Source organism: Artemia franciscana, chromosome 20 (genome assembly GCF_032884065.1).
Source record: "Artemia franciscana chromosome 20, ASM3288406v1, whole genome shotgun sequence".
NCBI classification, from domain to species: domain Eukaryota; kingdom Metazoa; phylum Arthropoda; class Branchiopoda; order Anostraca; family Artemiidae; genus Artemia; species Artemia franciscana.
Genome location: NC_088882.1, coordinates 35,993,166 through 36,018,879, shown reverse-complemented (window position 1 = coordinate 36,018,879; position 25,714 = coordinate 35,993,166). Strand labels below are relative to the sequence as shown.

The window sequence follows — 25,714 nt, the reverse complement described above, 5'->3', positions numbered from 1 at the left end:
AGAGAAGTTTTAGGAACTAAAAAAATATATTAGGGGACTAACATATACAGAATTAAGGTGAGAAAACACTGATTATGATAGTTCAATTATAAATAAATTCAGAATTTTATAAAATCCTAATAATGAAGGGAAAAAAATGTAAGAGATTCAACATAAAAAAGAGTCTGAACTTACCAGATAAAAGTCAAAATAAAAAGAAAAACTTAAAAAAAAACTTTCACATGTTGACCAATGGTCTGCACTGTGCAGGTACCAATCTCCTAATTTACTGCCCTCAGTTGGAAGTGTAATGCGTGGTGGGAGAAAATCGTCTGATGTTTTCCATATTTTCCCCCCAAATTTCTCTAGGTACCCATCAAAACTTTTGCCAGAAGAAAAAGGGCAGTCATTTTTTAAAGCATAATTGCATTGAAAGACTTTTAGCCTGTTTTTGTTGATGTAGGTCTTGTATAAGATGCTTACATAAAAACACCATTGTATTTTGTTAGAATAATCAACCTTTTAGACCTGTACAATGTTTTAGTATAGTTTGATTCGTTTTGGGTAATGTTTTAAGAATTAACGTCGCTTCTTGACTACTATGGTCCCTGTGTCGGCCCTGCAGTATATTTCTGCAGCGTGATGCGATCTCTGGGTCCCGTATTACCAAGCTAAGGTCAAATCCACTGCGCCACCACAGGACCCTTGGGTAATGTTTTTCTTACCATAATGGATTTTGTTTAGAGCTTCTCTAAACAGCAACTACAGCAGTGACATCTGTTTTTTTGTTGTTGTGTTGGTGTATATTGTTTTTTGTTTTAGTTTACGTGGCCATACATGTGTGCCCAACTATTCAAAATTTATTGGGTGGTCTTGTATAGAATAAATAAGAGATCCAAATAAACAACGGAAACCAAGAGCCAACAACTTGGAAATCTTACTTTCCTGGAAATCTTAGAAAAGCTATTATATTCTCTAGTTTGTTGCCAGACATAGAGATATTCAGATTTAATGGAACTTAACGATTAGAATGATATTTTTTTTTTAAATTGAATCAAGCAGAATCTTCTTTTTAAAATTCTGGAATTGGCAGTCCCTAAATATATTCTAGTATACCTGGTTGGAAAACACTAAAAATCAGTTAAAAAGAAGTCTCATTGAATAAATTGACAGCTCCTGTTGTGCTAACTGTCTCGATTTAAATTTTTATAGAAACAGGATCCTCATTATTTATGCTGGATGTATATTAACTGGACAGCCTTTTGCTAAAAAACTAGTAAGAGATTTTTAGTTTCATTTGTTTTAAATTATCCCCTCGGTACCTTTTCAAACTGTTGTCACATCTAAGATCCCCTATTAATCTGTACCAAAATTGCTTTGGAAGCTACCTGTGGTGCTGATAAAATTTGCTAATTGGCCCTTTGTCTTTGGGACTTTCAGCTGATGCCGAGTCTTGCAAAATGACATTTTGGTATCGAACGTCGTTAATGCAGTAAGTCAGCTGCGTAAGTTCTGCCTTGCTTAAGAGGACTTATCTAAATTCTAATAAATTTGCTATTGAGGATGCATGTTTGTCGCTGCAGCATTTTTTTTTTTAAATTTGTTTCAAGCTGAAGGTATCTAGCTGTTTTGTTTTAACCAAATTTGGAAACTGGAGCCTTTGTAATTTTGTTGAAGTACCAAGGACAGAGAAAATTACATCTTGGCTATTTACCTTTGTTCTGCCCTAAGATGGGTGGATAGATGGAGTGAAAATGACATCATTTCTGTCATCATCAATGACATCATTTCTGAAGGAGGCTTATGCCAGTTGTGCCTCTCACTCAGACTATCTGTCTTATTTTTTTCTCCAATTATCCATGTCAATTTAGCCAATTCCCACCTTTTACCGTGTCATTTAACCAAACGCTTGGAAAACTACAATCTTCTTAATTCTTCCATTCTTGACTACAAGTAGTCAAGCCTATTAGGCTTAGGTATCAACAAGTGAAATGGCATAAATTTTATACAATCCTAAAAAGAGCTTATGCCAGATTTGCCTCTTGCTCAGACTATTTGTCTTATCTTTTTCTCCAATTATCCATGTCAATTTAGCCAATTTAGTCATACTTACTCCTGCCTTTTACCCGTGTCATTTAACCAAACACTTGAAAACTACATTCTTCTCCATTCTTCCATTCTTGACTACAAGTAGCCAAGCCTATTAGGCTTAGGTATCAACAAGTGAAATGGCATAATTTTTGTACAACCTAAAAAAGAGCTTATGCCAGATTTGCCTCTTGCTCACACTATTTATCTTATCTTTTTCTCCAATTATCCATGTCAATTTAGCCAATTTAGTCATACTTACTCCTGCCTTTTACCCGTGTCATTTAACCAAACACTTGAAAACTACATTCTTCTCCATTCTTCCATTCTTGACTACATGCAGCCAAGCCTATTAGGCTTAGGTATCAACAAGTGAAATGGCATAATTTTTATACAACCTAAAAAGAGCTTATGCCAGATTTGCCTCTTGCTCAGACTATTTGTCTTATCTTTTTCTCCAATTATCCATGTCAATTTAGCCAATTTAGTCATACTTACTCCCGCCTTTTACCCGTGTCATTTAACCAAACACTTGAAAACTACATTCTTCTCCATTCTTCCATTCTTGACTACAAGTAGCCAAGCCTATTAGGCTTAGGTATCAACAAGTGAAATGGCATAATTTTTATACAATCCTAAAAAAGAGCTTATGCCAGATTTGCCTCTTGCTCAGACTATTTGTCTTGGCTTTATCTCCAATTAGCCATGGCTTGATGGCAACTTGATTTTAATCAAAAAACCAACAGACTCAGTCCTGGCCTTTGACCTCGATCTCGAAATTAAAGTCCAGAAAAGCCAAGAAAATAAAAGTAATTCAAGATTAAATAATGAATTATATCTTTAATTAATTAATTGAAGAAAATTAAATCTTACTTTTTGAGTTGGGTAAGTGCAATATTACACAACCGTATATCCATGGTGTTTTCGAAAGGGCATAAGTCCACTTTTCCCAATTATACACAAGAAAAAAATCTTTCTCGCAAATCAGAATTTAAGAAACTTCAAAGATTGATTTCTAGTCAACCAGGAATTCACTGGGAATCTCCAAATTACTAGATTGTTCAGTACTTCGAAGATAAAGAACTTATGCCCTTACCCTTTTGAGAACTGTTTGTAACTGGATCAGGGTTAAAGATTAACCAATTTTTGATTCCACGAATAAATAGATCTCTTCTAGCTCATTCAAACCGTATTCTTAATGCATTTTCGGAAAAAATTGGACTGCCACGGATATGTTTTACATAATTACGATAAGTCGTTATTTAATTTTCAATGGAAAACGCATCAAAATGCAGTTTCGCAGTTTTAGGAGTAGTGGGTGCCAAATTTAAGGAGAAGAAACGTGGGTGATAAATCACCAAAAAAGCTAAAAATATAAATCACCTAATTGCTGAATAAGTTGAAGCTTTTCTTTGAATGTCTAGCTGTCTTTGGAATCAGCTGATTATTGGTATTTGATTTTTATGGACGAAAAGCGTTATCAAACTTATCTAATTAAATTTGCTTATACATTTTCATGGTCCAAAGTGGCAAAACTGACCAGAATGTGGCGCTGTAAAATTTCATTATCTTGAAATAACTAACAAAAAGTAGTTTGAAATCGCAGTTTTCAGGCATGAATAGACTTAAGATGGTCCAAGGGGCATGAAATACTTTATTTTAGTATTTATTTTAATATAAGAGATATAATATTTTAATAGGAGATCCAACCAGTTTTGATTTGTTAACCAAGATCGAAAATTAAAAAGGCTAATATCAGAAATCAGTTGATTTGAAGGTTCAAAAATGGTAAAGTTATACCTGTTGCTGAAGACAGTTTTCATAAGTAAACTAAAGTGATAACTCCTCCTTAAGGAGGGGAGGGAGCAAAGGTAAAGAGACTATAGAAGCCATATATGTTCGTTTAAACCGATGGTATAATTTTCCTTTGATATGGGTATAATTAATGTTTGTGTAAGCATAAGCAATTGGAGGGGGAATATAATGTTAAATCATTAGTATCACATTGGAAATCTAACAGGAGTTAGATTTTGAGAGTTCAAAAAATACCAGTGTTGCCAATTGTGCACCTGCTGGTAAAGTTGCTGTCTTTGTGCTGTGCTCTGTGGGAATAACAGAAACAACAAATAATTGGCAAATTAAATAAATGGCGCAATGCTTAAAAATTTACACTTACTCAAATGATTTCATCATAGTCTGAAAGATTAAGAATTTTAGAGTAAAGAATTCTCCATAACAAGAATCTTACGCCAGTTTGCTTTTTACTTAGGTGATGAACAATGGGATTATTTCTTATGGATTGAGTTGTTAGTTTAAAAAATTGGAATCTTTCCTTTGACCTTTGTTATAATTCTGCTTGGTCGACGCTAAGTACTTGTGTTGACTTAAGTACGTGGTACTAGAAGTACTTAAGTACGGGGGCGGGTTTCTAATTATGTCAATTTGCTAGAATTCAAGTTGCATATATTATTTTAAATTACCTTAAATCGCATTTACAGCGAGATAAGGTGGACTGCATCCTCCTGTAGAACATCTCGCTGTTGGATTGATGAGGTGACATAATTAGTGGGTATGATGGGGTGTGGCCTCCCACTGGTACTTCCATTCCACGTTACTCCACTCCAAATCAACTGCATTTTTGAAAGAATTAATCGATTCACCCGAGACAGTCTCATTGGAAAGACTGTTCCAAGTTGAGACAGCACGTACTGAGAAAAAGTTCGTCCTCTCTCTGCGTCTTGAGTGCTCCTGTTGCAGCTTCATTGAGTGGCCTCGTGTCATAGTGGCAAGAGAGGGAGTAAAAATGGAGTTAGCTATGTTGTTTTGGTACATTTTCTTGACAAAAATGACATCTCCTCTGTGCCGCCGGTAAACCAATGTGGGTATCTTCAGGCGACGCAGACGTTCAGGGTAGGGAAGTTGTTGGTGTGGGGCACAAAGCTTAGTTGCTCTTCTCTGTACGCTCTCTAGGACAGCCAAACTCCAGATGTGGTCTTACAAGAGCATTATATAATTTTCTTACTATCAGAGGATGGCGTGATGATATGGTTCGTTTAATTAGTCCCAGGGCTCTGTTGGCCTTAACAACTTGTTGCATAGTGTGCTCATGGAACTTAAACTTCCTGTCAACGATCACCCCTAAGTCTCGTTCACTCTCAATAGCCTCAACTTGGATACGTGTGCCAGATTTATCCAGCATAAAATATGAAATCTGATTGTTGTGGGGACCCATATGAAGGACTTTGCATTTTGATGGGTTGAACTCCATCATCCAGGTAGAAGCCCATAAGGAGAGACTGTTCAAGTCATTTTGCAGGGTTCCATCGGCAATTCCAATTAGTTTGCTGTCATCAGTGTAGAGAGTGATGAGGTTTTGTAGAACATCCTCACAATCATTAATATATATAGAGAAGAGGGTGGGGCCAAGGATGCTTCCCTGGGGTACCCCGCTTATAACTGGTACAGGCTCTGAAAATATGGGGTCTCCATTGTCAGAATAGACCATGACCTTCTGGATTCGGCCAATCAGAAACGATCTTATCCACTCCACAGTGTCAGCATGGACTCTATATGCCTGGAGCTTATGTAAAAGATATTCGTGGACAACTTTGTCGAAGGCGTTGGCTTGGTCGAGTAACAGGACATCAACCGCTTTACCTTCCTCAATTAATTTAGTGAATGTATCATAAGAGTGGATCAGGTTCGTCTCAATGGAACGACTCCTTCTGAAACCATGTTGAGATTTCGACAATAAACCATTTTTTTTCAAGGTGGTTAATAATAGCGTCATTGAAAATACTTTCGAGCATTTTAGAAATGACTGATGTGAGACTATTAGGCCGGTAATTTTCAGGGTTATTTTTATCTCCCTTCTTGAAAATTGACACTATATTGGCCGATTTCCAATCAGCTGGTACCATCATCATCTTTAAGGACATCTTAAAAATATCAGCCAGTGACATGGCAACAAGAGCTGCAGCTTCTTTCAGCAAACGTGGATGAATGCCATCAGGGCCCCGGGCCTTGTTCGGATCCAACTTATTCAGGCGCTTGAGAACATCATCCGCATCAATCACAACAGATGGCGTTTTGTGGACATGGTTTCTTTTTGGAAAAGGGGGGGGGGAAAGATACTAAAACTGAATGAGAGAAATTAGTGGCAAATACGGCATTTAAACAATTTGCGATGTCTGTGGGGGAATCAAGCACAGTAGCATCAGAACGTATAAGCTGGCATATTCTACGTCTATTAGGATTAGAGCTGGAAACGTACTTCCAAAATGTTTTAGGGTTTTTTTTGCACTAAGGGCTATATTTACTTCATAATCACTTATGATTTTACGTGTGAGATTTCTCAGCTTGTTACGACATTTCTTGAAATCAGCAAGATGATTCTCCCGTTTTGATTTCTTGTATTTCTTCCATGCCTTATTCTTACTGTTAATGCCTTCTCTTACCTCTATAGTGAAAAATGGCAATGTTTTGGTTTTCTCTGTGTATGTTATAGAACTAAATTGCTTCTCAACTGCAAGCAAGCATGACTTAAGATTGAACCATGAATCATCCACATTATCACTAAAAATAAAAGATTGCCAATCAACTTCAGACAAATGTTCTCGGGTTTTAACATAATCTGTATAAGATCTTTTTTTCATATTACTTGGCCTAGTGGAAACCAGCACCGAAAACATAACACAATTGTGGTCACTAGAGCCAATTGCAGGTAAATATTTAATAGACATGACTGTGTCAGGGTTATTTGTAAATACCAAGTCAAGTGTAGTTGGGTTTTGACCATCTCTATAACGGGTTGGTTGATCAATCAGTTGAGTGAGGGCGAGATTTGCTACAGAATTCAGAGTTGTTTGGGCAGGGTTGTTTGGAGTTGTGAATCCGTAGCCGTCAACCCATATCACATCTGGCATATTAAAGTCACCGGTGATGAAAACAGAATTTGAGCTAGATGAAGCTATTTTACTCACAAGATCAGCCACGACTTGGTGTGAGTCATTAGCATTAGGTGCAGAGGGGCTTCGATAGATATTTCCAACATTTAATGTCTCTTCAAGGAGCTGGCACTCAACAGCTACAAATTCCACCCATGGATAAGCATCAACATAAGGGAATAAACTCAGTATTTTAGTTTTAAAATTATTCTTCACATAAATAACAGTGCCTCTCCTGCACCCTTTCGAACAAAAATTAGAAAACACTTCATAACCACCAACTGCAATATGGGAATCCTCAAGTATAATTAGAGAATTTTTGGGACAAACTTCTGTAGCACAAAAAATATCAATATACTGATTAGCTAATAGCATCTTTACCTCTGGCAGTTTATTTGTAATACAGTCCAGATTTGAATGCATCACTTTCAAGAATCATCTATTTCTTCCTGGATTACTTAATGCATCACCGCATTGGGGATGCGTTTCACTTCCTTCAATCAGCGGCTCTGCTAAGTATGGTGCCGCATCTGCATTCACGGATACTGCAGTGTGGTAAGAGCAACTTAATTCAGATAACAAACCACCATTGGCAGGAGAGACACAAGATGAATAACTAGATATACTTACATCACTAACAACACTAGAACTTGAAGACTTTGAACTATTTACAGTGGCAGGAGTTGAAACTATTGTTGCATGTCTTGGGAAGCCTCGGGTGGGCGTCGAGCGCCCAGGATATCGTTTTTTGAAACGATCGACAAGTCACGAATAACCAAACCAGTCTCACCAGCCTCACTTCTATGCTTCACTTCTTCAACAAGTCTTTCTAAGATCCCTATCATCTCTAGAAAAATCATTATGAAACTGGACACTCTCCTTTCGTTGTCTAGAGATCTGAAGAATCTTCTTCTTGATATCCCACGAAGAGACTGAGAAAATGAGCAGGGCAGGCCGAGACGTGGTACTGGGTCTACTGGTAGAAGCATTTAGCCTTCTGACGTTCGTGATTGGTCCAGGGTCAAAATCATAAGATGAGCGAATAATATGGGTAATTGCACCAGTTTCATCATCAGCTGGAACAATACCATATGCTATGATATTCAATCTACGTTTCTCCCTGTCCTGTTCAGATCTGATTACCTTCCTCACTTCTGCGGCAAAATTGGGGTTTGTACTTGAAATAGTTTCATGAACAATATACGCACATCTTGGGTACTGCATTTTGAGGATAGCTGAGACTGGATCTCCTTCACATCGTTGGAGATTTCCGCTAACGACTCTTTTAAGTCCACTTTTAAATCTTCGCGTAGCTTACGTAGCGAATTGTCAATCACCTTCTCAACACTTGAGCTAGATGCAGACCTGTCTGAATCACGAACTTTGCAGAGTGTGCATCGCCATTCACAACCAACTTTGTCTGTCATTTTTGTGAGAAGTTCGTATTCATTGGCTGTCAGCTTCAGACACTCTATGCACAGCCATTGCTCACACTCATCGCACTTTAGAGCGGATGCATGTTCATCTAATTCTTGAGAGCAAGCTGCACAAAAGTCAGTCCCCTTAGTAGGGCTAATTTGCTTCCTTTTATTTCGTGACGGTGGCATTTAGTAACTTTCCAACTGCTGGCAACTCTCTCCCACAAACTAGTAAGATTCTGGCTGACGGTAACTAACTCCGAAATTTAGTAAATTCAACGCTCTCGGCAACGCTGCTCTTGGCGTAGCCAAAGTGATGGAAGGGGCCAACAATCTTTTCCCTTTTTTTCCAACTAATGACGTAACAAAATGACTATTCACTTCAAATTAAGCACTATTTGTTAGCAAAGGAATAATTATAAATGGACTGCTGGATATTCCTCTTCCGAATTAATTTTTCTATATATGTCTAAATTCGCCACCGCTTTTCCACCAATGGAGTCTGTTGAGATTTATTTGATGGAATATATATATGCACAAAAATGTCAAAAAACGAAGACTTACAGGCGTGGGGGGGTATTAAAATGACCCCCCGTTAATTTGAAGATGCAATATGTCTGGTATCCGAATTTCCTCTAGCTCTAGGCTTCTTCAAACTGGGAAATTAATCTCTTTCAATAATTTTCACCCAACAAGTTTAACCAGTGTTGGTTATTCAGTTCAATTTTTGTATATATTCAATGCAATTTCCAAGTATATAAAATACCAATTTCCTTCGTTGTCCAAGTACCCTTAACCCTTCCCCCCAAAAAAAACAACAACAAAACGTAGTACCTAGTAAAATAAGGAAGTTAGTAAAAGAAACTGGATAAATATATATTTTATTAATTTGGTTCTACGTTGGTCTGAGTATAAACAAACAAAATGCAGCCAACGCCATCTAATACTACACCATAATTTTTGATTGGTCTAAACTGCTTCGAACTCCAAAAAGATCTTAATTATGTGTTGAACTGCATGTATCATAAGAATGTCTCCTGTTGGTAAATTGCTTTTCTAGATATAATAGGGATCCCTCATTTTTTCGCCTGTGTGAATCAGAATCTCTTCTGTGTCTTCAGAAAAGTTAGAAATACTTTAATACTTTCTGGGTTTCTTAAAAATTAAGTTCACCAATGACTCGTCAGCTCCATCAAAAAGTGTGGGTAACTTCTAAGAGTGGAAACTGTCGCTAGTATCTTCAAAACAAAACTGCCAACGCCAGCTAGTGTTTGGTGACACTTGGCATTTTTTTCATTTTAACATTGACTATTAACTATTTTATTTGTGAAACTTATTTGGATAAACACAATAATGTTATGTTTAATACAACATTGTGCTGTGTTTAATAAACATTAAACACAATGTTATGTTCAATAAAAATTAAACACAAGAACCGCCCAGGGAAGGCACAATGCGCCTGATAAAAGACAGCGGCAACCCTTCAACTCTCGACCAATTTTTAAATCGATTCAAAGCAAAAAATGCTCTCCCTCTCATTGTACCTTTTTTCTAAAAAAAAAAAAAAAAAAAAATCTAAAAAGATTTAATTTCCACCCCCCAAACAAACGAAAAAAACATGATTCCAATTCAATAATAAAAAATAATAGACTATGCTTCCAAATATAAAAAAAACCTTTTCATGTTCTTTTTAAACAAACCTGTGCGTTCAGTGTGTTTCTCAAATATTAAGCACTCTCAATCGCTTAAAGCAAGATACTGTCATTGGCATTTTCCACATAATTACCCAATAAACGAACCAATTTATTCTGTAAAATTTGCGCTCTTCTGAAATTCACAAAAAAAATTACTTGACTGTATGACACAACCATAAGAAATATATGGGCTCACTATCGCATGGTATAAAGTTAAAAGAACCGATAGTGGTGAAATGTTTTTCAATCTCACACTCATAAGCCTCTTGTAACTTTTGTTGCGACTAGATTACTGTGCTGCTTCCAAGAGGATTTACAGTTGAGGAAGAAACCAAGATATCAATGAAGCCTGTCGAATTAGATTTAGTTTTGACCACCTTAAGAACTTCTTCACTGGTGGATGGCTCAAATTTGAGTTCACTGACACTTCCTCTATTGTTGGTGAATTCCTGATCCGGAACAGATCAACGAGATCAACATTACAACGAGAGAGAGCTTTCACATATACCAAAAAAAATCTATTTTTCGTTGAGAATCATCAAGAAATTGCTCACATCCTCATATCCAGTTGTCAGGTGACAACTGGATCCAGTTTTCATGAACAACAATGTAGTGCTCCAATTTCCCGAAGGTTTAAATTTGAGGCTTGAACATAAGCACTCCTACGAAGTTACCATAGGCTTATTTGAGACGAAAATGGGTCTCTATCCCTTGTGATGTTCGCCGACAGAACTTCTTCAAGACAAAAAGTTCGGTACTTTCAAACAGTTCGTGGTAACGAACTGTAGTAAGGAGCGACCCGGCTCAATAGTAACCAAAACTCTAAAAAATGGAATTTTGATACCAATACCTACATCAAAAGAATCGCATTTTAATGCTGATTTTAAATATATAAGTTTCATCAAGTTTAGTCTTACCCATCAAAAGTTACGAGCCTGAGAAATTTGCGTTATTTTAGAAAATAGGGGGAAACGCCCCCTAGAATTCATAGAATCTTAACGAAAATCACACCATCAGATTCAGCGTATCAGAGAACCCTACTGTAGAAGTTTCAAGCTCCTATCTACAAAAATGTGGAATTTTGTATTTTTTGCCAGAAGGCAGATCACGGATGCGTGTTTATTTGTTTTTTTGTTTTTTTCCCCAGGGGTGATCGTATCGACCCAGTTGTCCTAGAATGTTGCAAGAGGGCTCATTCTAACGGAAATGAAAAGTTCTAGTGCCCTTTTTAAGTGACCAAAAAATTTGGAGGGTACCTAGGCCCCCTCCCACGCTAATTATTTTACCAAAGTCAACGAATCAAAATTCTGAGATAGCCATTTTATTCAGCGTAGTCGAAAAACCTTATAACTATGTCTTTGGGGACGACTTACTCCCCCACAGTCCCCATGGGAGGGGCAACAAGTTACAAACTTTGACCAATGCTTACATATAGTAATGGTTATTGGGAAGTGTACAGGCGTTTTCAGGAGGATTTTTTTGATTGGGGGAAGGGTTGAGAAGAGGGGGATATTCTGGGGGAACTTTCCATCGATAATTTGTCATGGGGGAAGAAAATCTCCATGAAGGGAGCGCAGGATTTACTAGCATTATTTAAAAAAACAATGAAAAAATAAATATGAAAAAGTTCTTTCAGCTGGAAGTAAGGAACAGCATTAAAACTTAAAACAAACAGAAATTATTACTCATTTGAGGGGCTCACCTCCTCCTAATACCTCGCTCTTTACGCTAAAGTATTTTTAGTTATTTCAACTATTTATTCTACGGCTTTTGTGATTCTGGGGTCATTCTTAATGAATTGGGACAAAATTTAAGCTTTAGTGTAAAGTTCGAGGATCTGACAAGGGGGCGAACCCCCTCATATATGTAATAAAAATATGAGAATACAAAAGTTCTTTACGTAAGCTAATTTATAAGTTACGTAAATCTTTTACTAATAAAAATATTCGTAAAAAATTAAAAGTTCTAGTTGCCTTTTTAATTAACCAAAAAATTGGAGGGCAGCTAGGCTTCCTCCCCCGCTCTTTTTTTCTCAAAATCATTCGATCAAAATTATGAGAAAGCCACTTAGCCAAAAAAGAAATGCAAAAAAAATTTCGTTTTAATTATTCCTCTGCGGAGAGCCAAAATCAAAACATGCATTGATTCAAAAACGTTCAGAAATTAAATAAAAGAAACAAGTTTTTTTAACTGAAAGTAAGGAGCGACATTAAAACTTAAAACGAACAGAAATTACTTCGTATATGAAAGAGGCTGCTTCCTCATCAACGCCCCGCTCTTTACGCTAAAGTTTTTTACTGTTTTAAAAAGAAGAATTGAGAGACAGAGTCTAACTTTAGCGTAAAGAGCGGGGCGTTGATGAGGAAGCAGCCTCTTTCATATACGAAGTAATTTCTGTTCGTTTAAGTTTTAATGTCGCTCCTTACTTTCAGTTAAAAATTTTTTTAATTTTTATTTAATGTAATTTGTCAAGGACTGATAAAGCAAGAACAAATAAACATAAAATTAACATCTACATCCCCGGAAGAAAGAAATTAAAAATAAGAATATGATATAACAATAAAAAAATATTATGTTTTTTAGCAATAAAAAAAAACATGTATTTAATTGTTTTATGTTAAAAACATATTTTAATTATATTATACTATGTATTTTATATACTATATATATTTATTATATTTTATTGTATAACATTTTTTGTTATATAAAATATTTTTTGTATATAATAAGAATGTTTTCTTGTTATAATATATAGAGTAAGGATATATTTTGTATTCTATATATTATATTATACTATATATATTTTTAATTGTATTGTACTTGTTTTTCTTTGTTATTATTTTAAACGTATGTTTTTTAATCATATATTTATCTGCTAAAATTCAATGGAAGAAAAATGCAAAACACTACACGCATTCCGCAAGACATCTTGCCTTTCATGCAGACGTTCACCCAAAAGTTTCACAGGCATGTTTCCGCGATCAGTCCATACGTGTTTCAAACCAAACCGATCCCTAGCTGCGTTTGGGATATCGCAACGTCTTTTGGTGAGGGATTCACACACAAAAATGCCAGAACAAGATATCTTAACCTTACTCGCAAAAAAACTCACAAAGGTTCCTTTTAGTTGAAAACGAAAAACACTCGATATATTGCTTGGCGAAATGCCAGAAAGACCCGTCTTTGACGACAGGGTATTCAGCACGCCTTTTTTCAACTCGACACCATGCTGTTGCTTCAAGCCGTTAAACATTAGGCAATTCAGCATATTTTCTTGAGTAATATCGTCTAGTTTCACGTCAGGTTCTCCACACAGTTTTCAAGGTTCGATGCTTGCAACCTATTTGCTTTCAACTTGCGATCGACCCGATCGAGGACTGGGTTAACTTCCGGCAGAACAGACTTGTAAACCTTATAAATTCAGCCAAGTCTTTTGAACTGTTAACCTCAGCCGTATTTCCAATTTTAGCAGTATCTTGCGGATTTATTTCCAAAACTAGGTTTCCAAGTTTTCTCAAGTTGAAGCTCTGTGGCGGAAATCCCAGCAAACAGAGCGGTCTGTAGACTAGAGTGACTGGAAGCTGACTGAAACACATTGAGAGCAGCAAATGACCTTGAAACAGACTTGTAAATGTCTGGAAAATTCTGCAACTCTTCATTAGCTTGTATAATGTTCTTTGCAGTTTACTTTGGCGATTGTGGCAAATTCTTCTCAAACGGTAGTAGACTTCCTCCAAAAATTATCATTTCTTGATGGTTATTGTAGCAAAATGCCAGATAGCTGCTGTAACATCTTCTTGTGTTATTTTCAGAATTCGCACTGGCCATAATGGATGGCCCGGAAATTTCATGAACGTCGTATCGAACTGTCTGAAAACCATCACTATATCCACAGAAAAACAAACTAACTTATCTTTGAGTAGGTTAGCCCACAAATGGTAATGACAATCCAAAGAGCCACAGTATTGAAATATCCTATTATTTATACCACGCACACAATATTAAATCTTTCAGTTCAAACAAGACAGTTTGCCAACTGCTCTATTGCAAAAACTGTGCTGTGGATGCGACTGAATGAAACGACTGAATGAAACAAAGCAGGGGAAGTGTGGGGTTCCAGTCACCTAACCTCTGCAGCTTAAGGGAGCTCCCTCTCGGCAAGTAAAGCGGCCGCCAAGGTTATAAAATTGCTCTGTGGCGGATAATCGCCAACCGCCACAGAGCAATATAACCGCCAAGGTTATATTATCTATAAAATTATCTAACAAGATTCAGTTATAAATTCAAAAGTATTTTGCTTGTAACATATTCTAAACATGTACACTTTTAATCGGGCTTCAATTCAATTTATTGTTAACTGGTTAAATACCAAAAGAGAAGAAAAGAATAAAAGGCATAATTAAATTAATTAGCGTAATTAATAAAGATAGGGAGTAATAAGTGTCTGATATCAGTTCCTGATAAATAAACGATTACGAAGCTTGAAAAAATGCATATTGTCGCTAAACGCTAGATGGCGTTGATATCTTGTGCTAACACTGGCATCAGTCCCCACCCTTACAAGTTACCCAATCTCTTTCACCTCCCTAGAAGCTGAATTCACTTTTAGAGTACTAGTAGTTCGATCTTCTTGAATAATGTTATTCAATAAGTATAATTATAATAATATTTAATAATGTTTCGCCTATATGTGTTATTGATAAAAGGCTGCATGATTTCGTTCTTTTATGTCGAGGGTATCTTATCCGTGGTCTGCATTATTTATTTGATTGTCTCTTGGTGTTGATTTGATTTATATTTATTTGTGGCTTATTTGTTGTTTTATTTTTTTACTCCATCTTAGGGGCGTTTCGCCCTCTTTTTGTAAAAGATGGGTTATAAATAAATTGAATTGAATATACCAATCACTTGGGTTTTTTTTTTTATGGTCTCTTGTATCCTAGCAGCTTGCGCCTAACGAATTTAATCCCCTGCTTTATCCTCCATGGTTTTTTGAAACTTCATTCCATTGTACATCGAAACACCTCCTATATTTCACCAAATACCTTATCCCAAACTGCTAAGAACTATATACAAAAATGAATTATCTGTTGTCTTTGCACCCTCCCCCAACAAATTTATTCATCGTAATTATTCATACATTTTCTGGATAAATGTGCTATTTATCGTGTTATGTCTGAATTTACAAGATTTTAGCGAAAGATTTAGTTGTAAAATTTTACATTTAACAAATTCAAACTTATATCTGAAACATTGCTTGCATATATAAAATGATTTATGTGTTCATCATTATATAACTACTATGATTTTGCTGATTAGAAAACGCTCGTATAAATACCAATTTCATTAGAATATTAGTAATATCAGTTCTGTGAATTTACAATTATACTTTCCTCCAATTACAAAACAGGTCAAAACTCCATAAACAAACAACGCTAATTAAACAGTAAAACTTCTTTAAATTGAAAAAAAGATTCTATACTAAAATTGGTACGAAAATCATCGTCTAAACTAGCTACAATAACAAGAAAATTCTTAATTTTGTTCTCATTAGAGAACCTCTGTGTTAATCGGAGGTGTTCTGAAGCCTCTGTTTCAGAGAACCTCTTTGATTTTGTATTTACTTTCAGTTTAATTATACCTAGAGCCAAGCTTTGTCTACATACTTCCTCTAAATATCTCCCCCCCCCTCTTCTCTTGATTTCCAATAAAAAGAAAAATATGCACCTTAGTCATGTTACTTTTTGCATCTCCAGTGGACCAACTTTCCCTACTGATGTTATTGCCGAGGTAAGTTAAGTTTCATCACATTATATCCCCGGATACCTCGCTTAAATATCTTACCCCTCTCTTTCCCTCCCCGCCTCTTCTGTCAACCTCTTTCGATTTTCAACTGAAAAGAAATACCATGCACCTTAGTCATATTACTTCTTACATCTTGAATGCATCCACATTCCCTGCTAAAAGGTAAGTGAAGCTAGGGTAAGTTTTACCCCGTTAAATCCCCAGATGTAAACCTCCCTTAAATATCTTAAATACTCCCTTAACCTCCCTTAAATATCTTACCCCTCTCTTTCCCTCCCCGTCTCTTCTGTCAACCTCTCGATTTTCAACTAAAAAAAAACATGCACCTTAGTCATATTACTTCTTACATCTTGAATGCATCCACATTCCCTACTAAAAGGTAAGTGAAGCTTGGGTAAGTTTTACCCCATTATATCCCCAGATACCTCCCTTAAATATCTTACCCCTCTCTTTCCCTCCCCGTCTCTTCTGTCAACCTCTCGATTTTCAACTAAAAAAAAACATGCACCTTAGTCATATTACTTCTTACATCTTGAATGCATCCACATTCCCTACTAAAAGGTAAGTGAAGCCAGGGTATGTTTTACCCCATTATATCCCCAGATACCTCCCTTAAATATCTTACCCCTCTCTTTCCCTCCCCGCCTCTTCTGTCAACCTCTCTCGATTTTCCACAGAAAAAAACATCCACCTTAGTCACATTACTTTTTACATCTTAAATGTATCCTCATTCCCAACTGTAAGTTAAGTGATAGCTGTTAAGGTAACTGAAGCTTCAGATCATCAACTTAATCATCAACTTAATATCAATTATTTTAATATAATTCTAGACGTCAAAGGGAAATTGAGCAGAAAATAGTTGATGAAGCTGCACAGAAGCGTATCAGCGAGCTGGTTGAGCAGAAGGTGGCTGAGGAACTAGAGAAACGAAAAGAAGAAATAGAAGCTGAAGTTCTACGGAGAGTTGAAGAAGTCAAACGACAAATGGAAGATCAAATGATGAAAGAACTCGAAAAGAAGAAACAAGAACAGCTAGAAGAATTGAGGAAAAATGAGGTATCCACCTATTCTCTTCTCTTTGTTTCTACTCTTCTATTTTAACTATCCACTTTTTTACTTTAGTATGCATTTGATAAACAGACATGCATTTGATAAACAGACAAAAAAATTGTGAGAAAATTTGCCATCATTTACTAACAATTTACTTCTCTTAAGACGAAAATCTCATTGAGGAGTGAAAGTTTGGAATCATAGCCGTTACTTACCTTTGCAGGAGGACTTATCTTCGCACCGACCTTGCAGGGGTTACATGGTGGAGGGAAAGGCTAAACTCCTGTGGTGTTATTTCGTCAAAATCCTGGGGGAGGGGCAAAGTTGGAGCCACTTTTCCAAAATCAAGTGAAAGTGACAGTGAAAACTGAAAAATTAACCATATAGAACCATAAAGGCATGGAACCATAAATTATGTAAGCTTATTTTAGTTTTGACAAGATTTGTGAATAAACTAAATTTTAGTTGGGGGAAGGGTTGTCCCCATGCCCCATAGTAAATTACGCCCCTACTAACCTCATCTCTCTTGTAAATCATTGGATAGTAAAGTTCGAGCATATTTCTTTCTTTTCGTGTTTCTAAATTCAGGTCCTAGGACCAAAGCCTGAGAGCCAAAAAATAAGTTAAATTAAATAAATATATATATATTTTTTTAATATAAAAGCAGAGATTGTGCAGTTTGTTAATAAGATACGGACATTTTTTACGCTTAGCGTAAGAGCTTATCCTGGGAGATCGCTTAGAAAATATAAACGGATCTTCCTGTAACTATCCCTCCTTTTCCTGAATTATTATTTTTATAAGAAATATATACAAAAAATACCTTTAAAGTAAATGAATCAGCTTGTGTCAAAAAACCAAGGCACAGTATATGGAAAATTTTTAAAAGCTAGAAAAGGGTTAGGTTTTTGACGGTTGGGAACCCCTCGGGATTGTGGGAAATTGTTATTGTACGTCGATGTTTTTGTAATATTTCGATTTTCCTTGGGATGATCCTGTATTTATAAATTTTTTAAATTCTTGAATTTTTTGTGTTTGTTCGAAAATCCTGTAATTACTCTGTCATCTCCATCCGCAATTGCTAAGTTACAACTATTAAAAATAGTTGTTAAAGCAAATAAGTCACCCTGTGTTAAAAGAATAGATACGAAGATACGAAGCACTATATATGGAAGCTTATTAGGAAGCTATGGAAAAGTATTAGATTTTGGGGGGGTAGGAGCCCCTCAAGGTTGTGGGAAATCCTAATGCACGATCGTTTTTGTATATTCATGTTTATGGCAATATTTTGATGGTACTGTACATGGAAGCTTATATGGAAGTTCTGGAATAGTATTGGATTTTGGAGAGGGGAGCCCCTCAAGGATGCGGGAAATCTTATTATAAGATTGTTGTTGTCTATGCTTGTTTATGGCAATATTGTAATTTTATAACTTGCAATTTGTGGAGAATGGAGATAGAAGTTCCTGTAATTATATCCCCCCCCCCTCTCCCCAATTGCGTGGTTCCAAGTAATAAACATAATTTCAAAGAAAATAAATAGCTTTAAGAAAAATTTCAGGTTGAATTCATACAATCGGTCATAATAAATTAAAATTGAGAATATTTTGAATTATTCTTATTCTGTTGCATAACGCTGTACTGGCAGTTTTTAATTCTATATTAGTTGAGTAACCTAATTTAAATCTAAGCTTACACATCAGAATCAGTTTACCCTAAGGGCTATTACAGTGTGGCTACGTGGGAAGTATCCTCGCATAATAAATCAAAGATGACAATAGACATTTTCACTCTTGTTAAATAAACTTGCTTTTTTTTAAACATAATAAAAAAAAATAAAATAATCATATTAACTAAAAAAAAAGTCACTCAGAATCTTTGTAAACAAACAAGTTAAATGAAGTAAAGTTCTGTTGCATGACACTGCATTGTCAGTGGCGCTAGTGGCTCTAATTCCGTATAATTTAATTCTTTCGTAATTTAGTTGACCTAATGACAGATTCTCATTTTCGAGGAACCTAAGGTTCCTCTGTTATTAATTGTCAACAATTTGCATATAGCCTTGATAAATAGCCTTGGTGCATAGCAAGGACAGCTAGAGATAATGTTTTTTTGTGATTGGCTACTTTTCTACCCTTGTATTTATATTATAACGTGCGTGCTGGGTATTTTAGTTTATTTTGTCTCCAACAGGGTTGCCACAGTAGGCCTATTTAGGTTTGTATTATTCACAGTACATTCTTTATTTTATGAAACAATGACTTATGAATACGTCCAAAGGGTAGCTTATAAGACTGGAACCTGGCGCTTGTGTTGGCAAAAAAACATCATTGACATCTAGCGTTTGGTGACTCTTGGCATTTTTTTAAGCTTTAAGCTTTTCTCTGTCAGGAACTGAGAAAAGACACTTATTACTGCACTGATTTTATCAACTGCACAAATTAAATTAATTGTTCTAATTATTACTCTGAAAAAATTCTAACTGTTGCCAATTGTTATATGACAGTTGTAAGTTTTTTCTTGTCTATACTAGCACCAATTCTCACTTTTGTTAGTTACCCATAGTCTTTGGGTAGTTATAAAGTAAATAGGACTTTTAAATCTCATGCTAGAGTTAGTAAATTTTGAAGATAACTTTTAAGAAAAATCTCAAGTTTTGTTTTTATTTAGTTTTCCTTTGTCAGTTTAGCCTTACGTGTGCGAAAAAAACGTGTGTCCCCACGTCTGTTACGATGCTGTTTCGTCTTGAAGAGCTTCGGTCATGGTAATATGAGTTTGACCTGACAGAGTTTGACTCTGTCTCAACTCTACTTTTTAATACAATAAAAAAATTCTTTAGCGTAAAGAGCGAGGTGTTGCGGAGGAGACACCCCCTTTCATATACGGAGTAATTTCTGTTCGTTTTAAGTTTTAATGTCGCTCCTTACTTGCAGTTAAAATAAACTCGTTTTTTTTATTTAGTTTCTGAACGTTTTTGAATTAATACTTGTTTTGATTTGGCTCACCGCACCTGAATAATTAAAACAAAATTTGTGTGTTAATGTTTTTTTTTTCTTAATGGCCGTCTCATAGTTTTGATCGGATAATTTTGATAAAAAAAGGGGGTGGGGGAGGAGGCCCAGTTTCCCTCAAATTTTGGCTACTTAAAAGTGCAGCTAGATTTTTTACTTTTTGTATACGAAGGTTTTTGTTAGTAATAAACATACGTACCTTACGAATTAACTTTCTTAACGAACTTCTATATTTGTGTATTATTATTATGTCTATGAGGGGGTTTCCCCCCTCGTTAATACCTCTTTACACTAAAGCTTGATTTTTATCCTAAATCTTTAAGAATGACCCCTGAATAACAAAGGCCGTAGAATAAATAGTTGAAATTACTGAAAATGCCTTAGAGTAAAGAGCAAGGTATTGTGGGAAGACGAACCCCTTATAAACGTAATATTTTATGTTCGTTTTAAGTTTTGATACTGCTCATTACTTCCAGGAGAAAAAAAAATATTTAGTTTCTCTTTTTTTTTGTTATGCTAGAAAATCCTGCACTCCCTTCATGAAAATTCTCTTCCCACATGATAAATTCTTCCATGGAAATATCTTCCCGCGTAACCCTCTCCCTCAACCCAGTGCGAAAAAGTCCCCCTGAAAATGTCTGTACACTTCATAATAACCATTACTATATGTAAACAATGGTCAAAGTCTGTAACTTGCAGTCCCTCTTCAGGGACAGGGGAGAGGGGATTAAGTCGTCCCTAAAGACCTAGTTATCTCTAAATTTTGATCCGGTGATTTGGGGAAAAACGTGCGAGGGAGGGGGTCTTGGTTCCCTCCATTTTTGGTCACTTGAAAAGGGCACTAGAACTTTAAATTTCCGTTAGAATGAGCCCTCTCGCAGCATTGTAGGGCCACTGTGTCGATACGATCACCCCTGAGAAAAAAAACACGCATCCGTGATCTGGATTCTGGAAAAAAAAATACAACATTCCACATTTTTGAAGATAGGAGCTTGAGACGCTGAATACGCTCTCTGATACGCTGAATCTGATGGTGTGATTTTTGTTAAGATTCTATGACATTTAGGGGGTGTTACTCCCTATTTTCTAAAATAAGGCAAATTTTCTCAGGCTTTTAACTTTTGATGGGTATGACTAAACTTGATGAAACTTATATATTTAAAATCAGCTTTAAAATGTGATTCTTCTGATGTAACTATTGGTATCAAAGCTCCGTTCTTTTGAGTTTTGGTTACTATTGAGCCGGGTCGCTCCTTACTACTGTTCGTTACCACGAACTGTTTGATATCCATGACCAAGGCTGCATCCAGGGAGGGTAGGGGTTTGAACCTCCCTCCTCTTGAAATGTTTGTCCGGCTCGTAAAAACGTAGCAAAAATGCATATAACAAATTTTTGATGGGTTTTTGAAGTTTTTGGTACCCCCTTCCCAAAAAAAACCCTGGATACAACACTATATGTTGCTGAGAATCTTCAGCTACTTCTAAGAACAGTGTAAGCAAAATCTGGCTGCTTGAATTACTTAACTGGAAAAATGGGTACATTTTTACAAATTAGGAGAATCAGGGATTTGAGTTTTAATTTAAAATGTTGTAATTTGTAAACTTGATGAAACTTATATATTTAAAATCAGCATTAAAATGTGATTCTTTTGATGTAACTATTGGTATCAAAGTTCCGTTCTGAGTTTCGTTTACTATTGAGCCGGGTCGCTCCTTACTACAGTTCGTTACCACGAACTGTTTGATATCCATGACCAAGGCTGCATCCAGGGAGGGTAGGGGTTTGAACCTCCCTCCTCTTGAAATGTTTGTCCGGCTCGTAAAAACGTAGCAAAAATGCATATAACAAATTTTTGATGGGTTTTTCGAAGTTTTTGGTACCCCCCTCCCAAAAAATCCTGGATACAACACAATATTTTGCTGAGAATCTTCAGCTACTTCTAAGAACAGTGTAAGCAGAATCTGGCTGCTTGAATTGCTTAACTGGAAAAATGGGTACATTTTTACAAATTAGGAGAATCAGGGATTTGAGTTTTAATTTAAAATGTTGTAATTTGTAAAGATATGCTTTTTAATACTAGTGGGCGCAAACTGTAGGGGGGAAAGGATCGTGTATTGAAAATCATAAAAAATAAACTGAAACATTTAAGATTCGAAGTGGCAACACTGACAAAAAAGTGACAAAACTTCATCATTTTAAAACAACTAATTTTTTAAATTAGTTTTTTAAGTTTCAAATTAATTAAATTAAATTAATTAAGTTTTAAATTAAGTTTTTTTAATTAATTTTTTTAATTAAAACTAAAGAATTTTTTTTAGAAATTGCAGCTTTCAGGTATGAGTAAGCCTAAGATGTAGCCATGGAACAAAAAATGTATTTTTTAATGTTCTTGGTTGTTTAAGATAGTGTTTGCCGTAAATATCCTCCATATTTTGTGTTATATCCTGCTTAGAAATGCCATAAATTACCAGGATTGCGCCAGCCTTCCAAATCTTCTTCAAAGTACCTTTACTGCTGCACTTAGTGGAAAAAATGTACGCTAATGAACTTATTTTTTTGGATAATCAGTATTTTAATGAAAATGGTATGACTTTTTAATTATTATTATCTTATTTAAATAAAATAATTATTATATTATTATTATCTAATTATCATTTATCTGTTATTTATCTAGCACTTATCTAAATCATTTATATAAAAAAAAACACAATAGGGGGCCCAGAACTAGTACTTGAGGAAAGCCACATTTTTACTTTTGTTACTTGATAAATTTCCCCGAATACCGCAATTCTCCAACTTTTCACCAATATTTCATAATCCACGCAGTCAAAGGACATCTTTGTCCTTTGACTGCAGTCCGAAAAAGGACTGATACATAAACAGCTTTAGAATGAACCGTCTTATCAATACTAATTTTCAAGTTCAAATACTTTAAAGGTAAAAGGTAAAAGATACGGCATTAGACTTTACAGTCCTTACCGGCGGTGCTGATCTCCGTTTCTTGGCCCTTCAGCCAGGAAGTGCAACGGGGGGCTGGGGGCCAACCATCCTGTGCTTTCGCACACCCTTCCTGTTTACTTTCCCCAGATTTCTCCAGGCACCCATTTAGAGCTGGGTCGACTCTGGCTAAGCTTACAGAGTCACGCCACTGACCCCCGTCACAAACTGAACAATTGGGTACACTGGGATTCGAACCTGCGTCCTCTCAGGCAAAGGATCCTGAATAATAATGCTCCTAAACCAATGAATCAAATACTTTAGATAAATAATAATAGATAATAGTAGATAAATAATAATAACTTAGATAAATAATAACTATAAACTAATTTTCAAGTTAATTATAAAGAAGATGAATAATAAGAAGATAGCCAATTTTGTAATGAAAATGGCGTGTAAATGGTATGGCTCCAGGAGAATTCACAAAAATGTAAGATGAGGGTTGTTTTTTTTTCTGTGAAAATACCTATAAGAAATTTTCAAAATCTGTTCGGGAGGGGGGAGGATCTAAACCTTCTACAATTGGTAACACCGGCTCAGCCTCATTTGCTAAGGCTATAACAAGGAAAAGCTAAGGTGATTAGGCCTCGTATGAGGGACGAAGAATGATAAGTTGCCAGGTTAGGTAGGAATAGTTGTCAGGTTGCCAATAAATCATGCTTTTTGGTCAAACACAAATGAGGTTGTCATAGAATAGAGTAGGAAGAGTCCATATGAAAGAAGATAGGAACCTCACGGGAGAGAGTTTAAGAGCGGTGGTCTGAGTATATCTGAACGGAGGGGGAATTTGGGCGGCCAAGTTGACCTCAAGCACTTTCCTGCTGCAACCAGTTATTAGTTATAGCATATGTTATATCTTATAACATCTTATGTTATGTTATATCTTATATCTATATGTTATCTATATATGTTATCTATATTATATCTATATGTTATAAATATCTTATGTTATATCTAAGTAAGATTGATTCTGCTGCAATAGTAATTATGTAAACTTGACTTTTCTGTCAAGATATAAATTTGATTGACTCCGTGACTGCCCTTCCTCCTCCAAAGAAAATATTTCTGGGAAGTAGCGTTTGGCAATGGGCCAGGAGCAACATTCTATTAAGCTTTGTCTTATTTGATCATGGTTTCCTGACCCTTTTTTTGTTTAGAAGAATTTTTTTTTTTAGAATTTGTATAGCGAGGGACTTTCCTTGGGGAATTGGCACTAGGCCAACTCGGAAGCGGGAGAGGTCATATTTACAATCTTGTTCTAAAGCTTAACATATAAGGATTTTGGGGGGTGGAATTAATTATGTACTTGGTATAGCCCTCCTTTCTGGCTTCTGGTTACTCCCATTGGATCAATGTCGTTGTTCCACTTGTATTTTAAAATATTTGACACCGAATAAAACCAGTAATAAGTCTTAAGTAATAATTAGTATAATTTAGTAATTATACTAATTAGTATAATTAGTAAGTAATAAAGACCAGGTATAAGTCTTTTATGCTAGTCACGAAAGAGACACCTATATAGGAGTTTCAGAGGGATTTTTGGAGGGGAGGGAGGGGGACAAGTTCGATCAAGGTGAGGAAGCAGGTAATGGTAAACAAATTTTAGGTAGAAATTAAAATTATAAAATATCTAGGTATTAGGCAGGGATTGGCGCGGATACGGAAACCCTCACTTTGTGTATGTACGTGTTTGTTGGTATATTTACTGCCATGATTAGTTTACGAGATATGTTTTGAATAAAGAGTATACCAAAAACGGAAGATCGCTTTGTGTAAATGCATTGCTTCAATCTTCTAGTTTATCAGTCGTAATAGCTTAAACTATTTAATTTGAATTCATTTATTTTTCAATCATTGGAACTTTATCATTGCTCATCTTTTAAAAGAATATAGTCCATACACACATCCGCCTTCAAGGTTAGTCCTAGAAATCATTCCTCCCTTTCCCAAAAAAAAACTAAGCAATTAAAATGCGCTTTTTTAGTTTTTGCATCGGTTGTTTGTACAGCAGTGTTTTCCCACGCCTTCAAACATGGCAAACAGTTTTTTTTTTATTATTTCTATTCTTTTCTTATTTTCTGTCACTGAAAATCTTTTGGAATAGATTGAATGCGCAATTTTCAAGCTCTGCTAAACGAATTGTAAGCATTGCTGGATCTATTCTGTCTTGCCTTTGTACTCCAGATTTAGTAATAAAGTAACCTTGAACTTAAGGCATTTGGTCATTTGTTTTTCCTTCCTTTGTTGCATGCCGCGTGGCAGGATTTATATATATATATATATATATATATATATATATATATATATATATATATATATATATATATATATATATATATATATATATATATATATATATATATATATATATATATGCCACGCTTATTTTTTTTTTTTCCAAAGTCACCGGATCAAACAGTTCGTGGTAACGAACTGTAGTAAGGAGCGACCCGGCTCAATAATAACCAAAACTCTAAAAAATGGAATTTTGATACCAATAGTTACATCAAAAGAATCGCATTATAATGCTGATTTTAAATATACAAGTTTCATCCAGATCAGTTATGCCCATCAAAAGTTACGAGCCTGAGAAAATTTGCCTCATTTTAGAAAATAGTGGGAAATACCCCATAAAATTCATACAATCTTAACGAAAATGACACCATCAGATTCAGCGTATCAAAGAAACCTTATTGTAGAAGTTTCAAGCTCCTATCTACAAAAA

General features: G+C 35.6%; 1 protein-coding gene across 1 annotated transcript in view; it reads left to right on the top strand.

Moving 5' to 3' along the window:
• LOC136040195 (UPF0430 protein CG31712-like) overlaps nucleotides 1–25,714 on the top strand; it is a 64,564-nt gene that overhangs the window by 25,628 nt on the left and 13,222 nt on the right. The window contains exon 3 of the mRNA XM_065724346.1: nucleotides 16,761–16,986. Coding sequence (XP_065580418.1) covers nucleotides 16,761–16,986 — 226 coding nt within the window. The remainder of the gene's footprint in view (nucleotides 1–16,760; nucleotides 16,987–25,714) is intronic.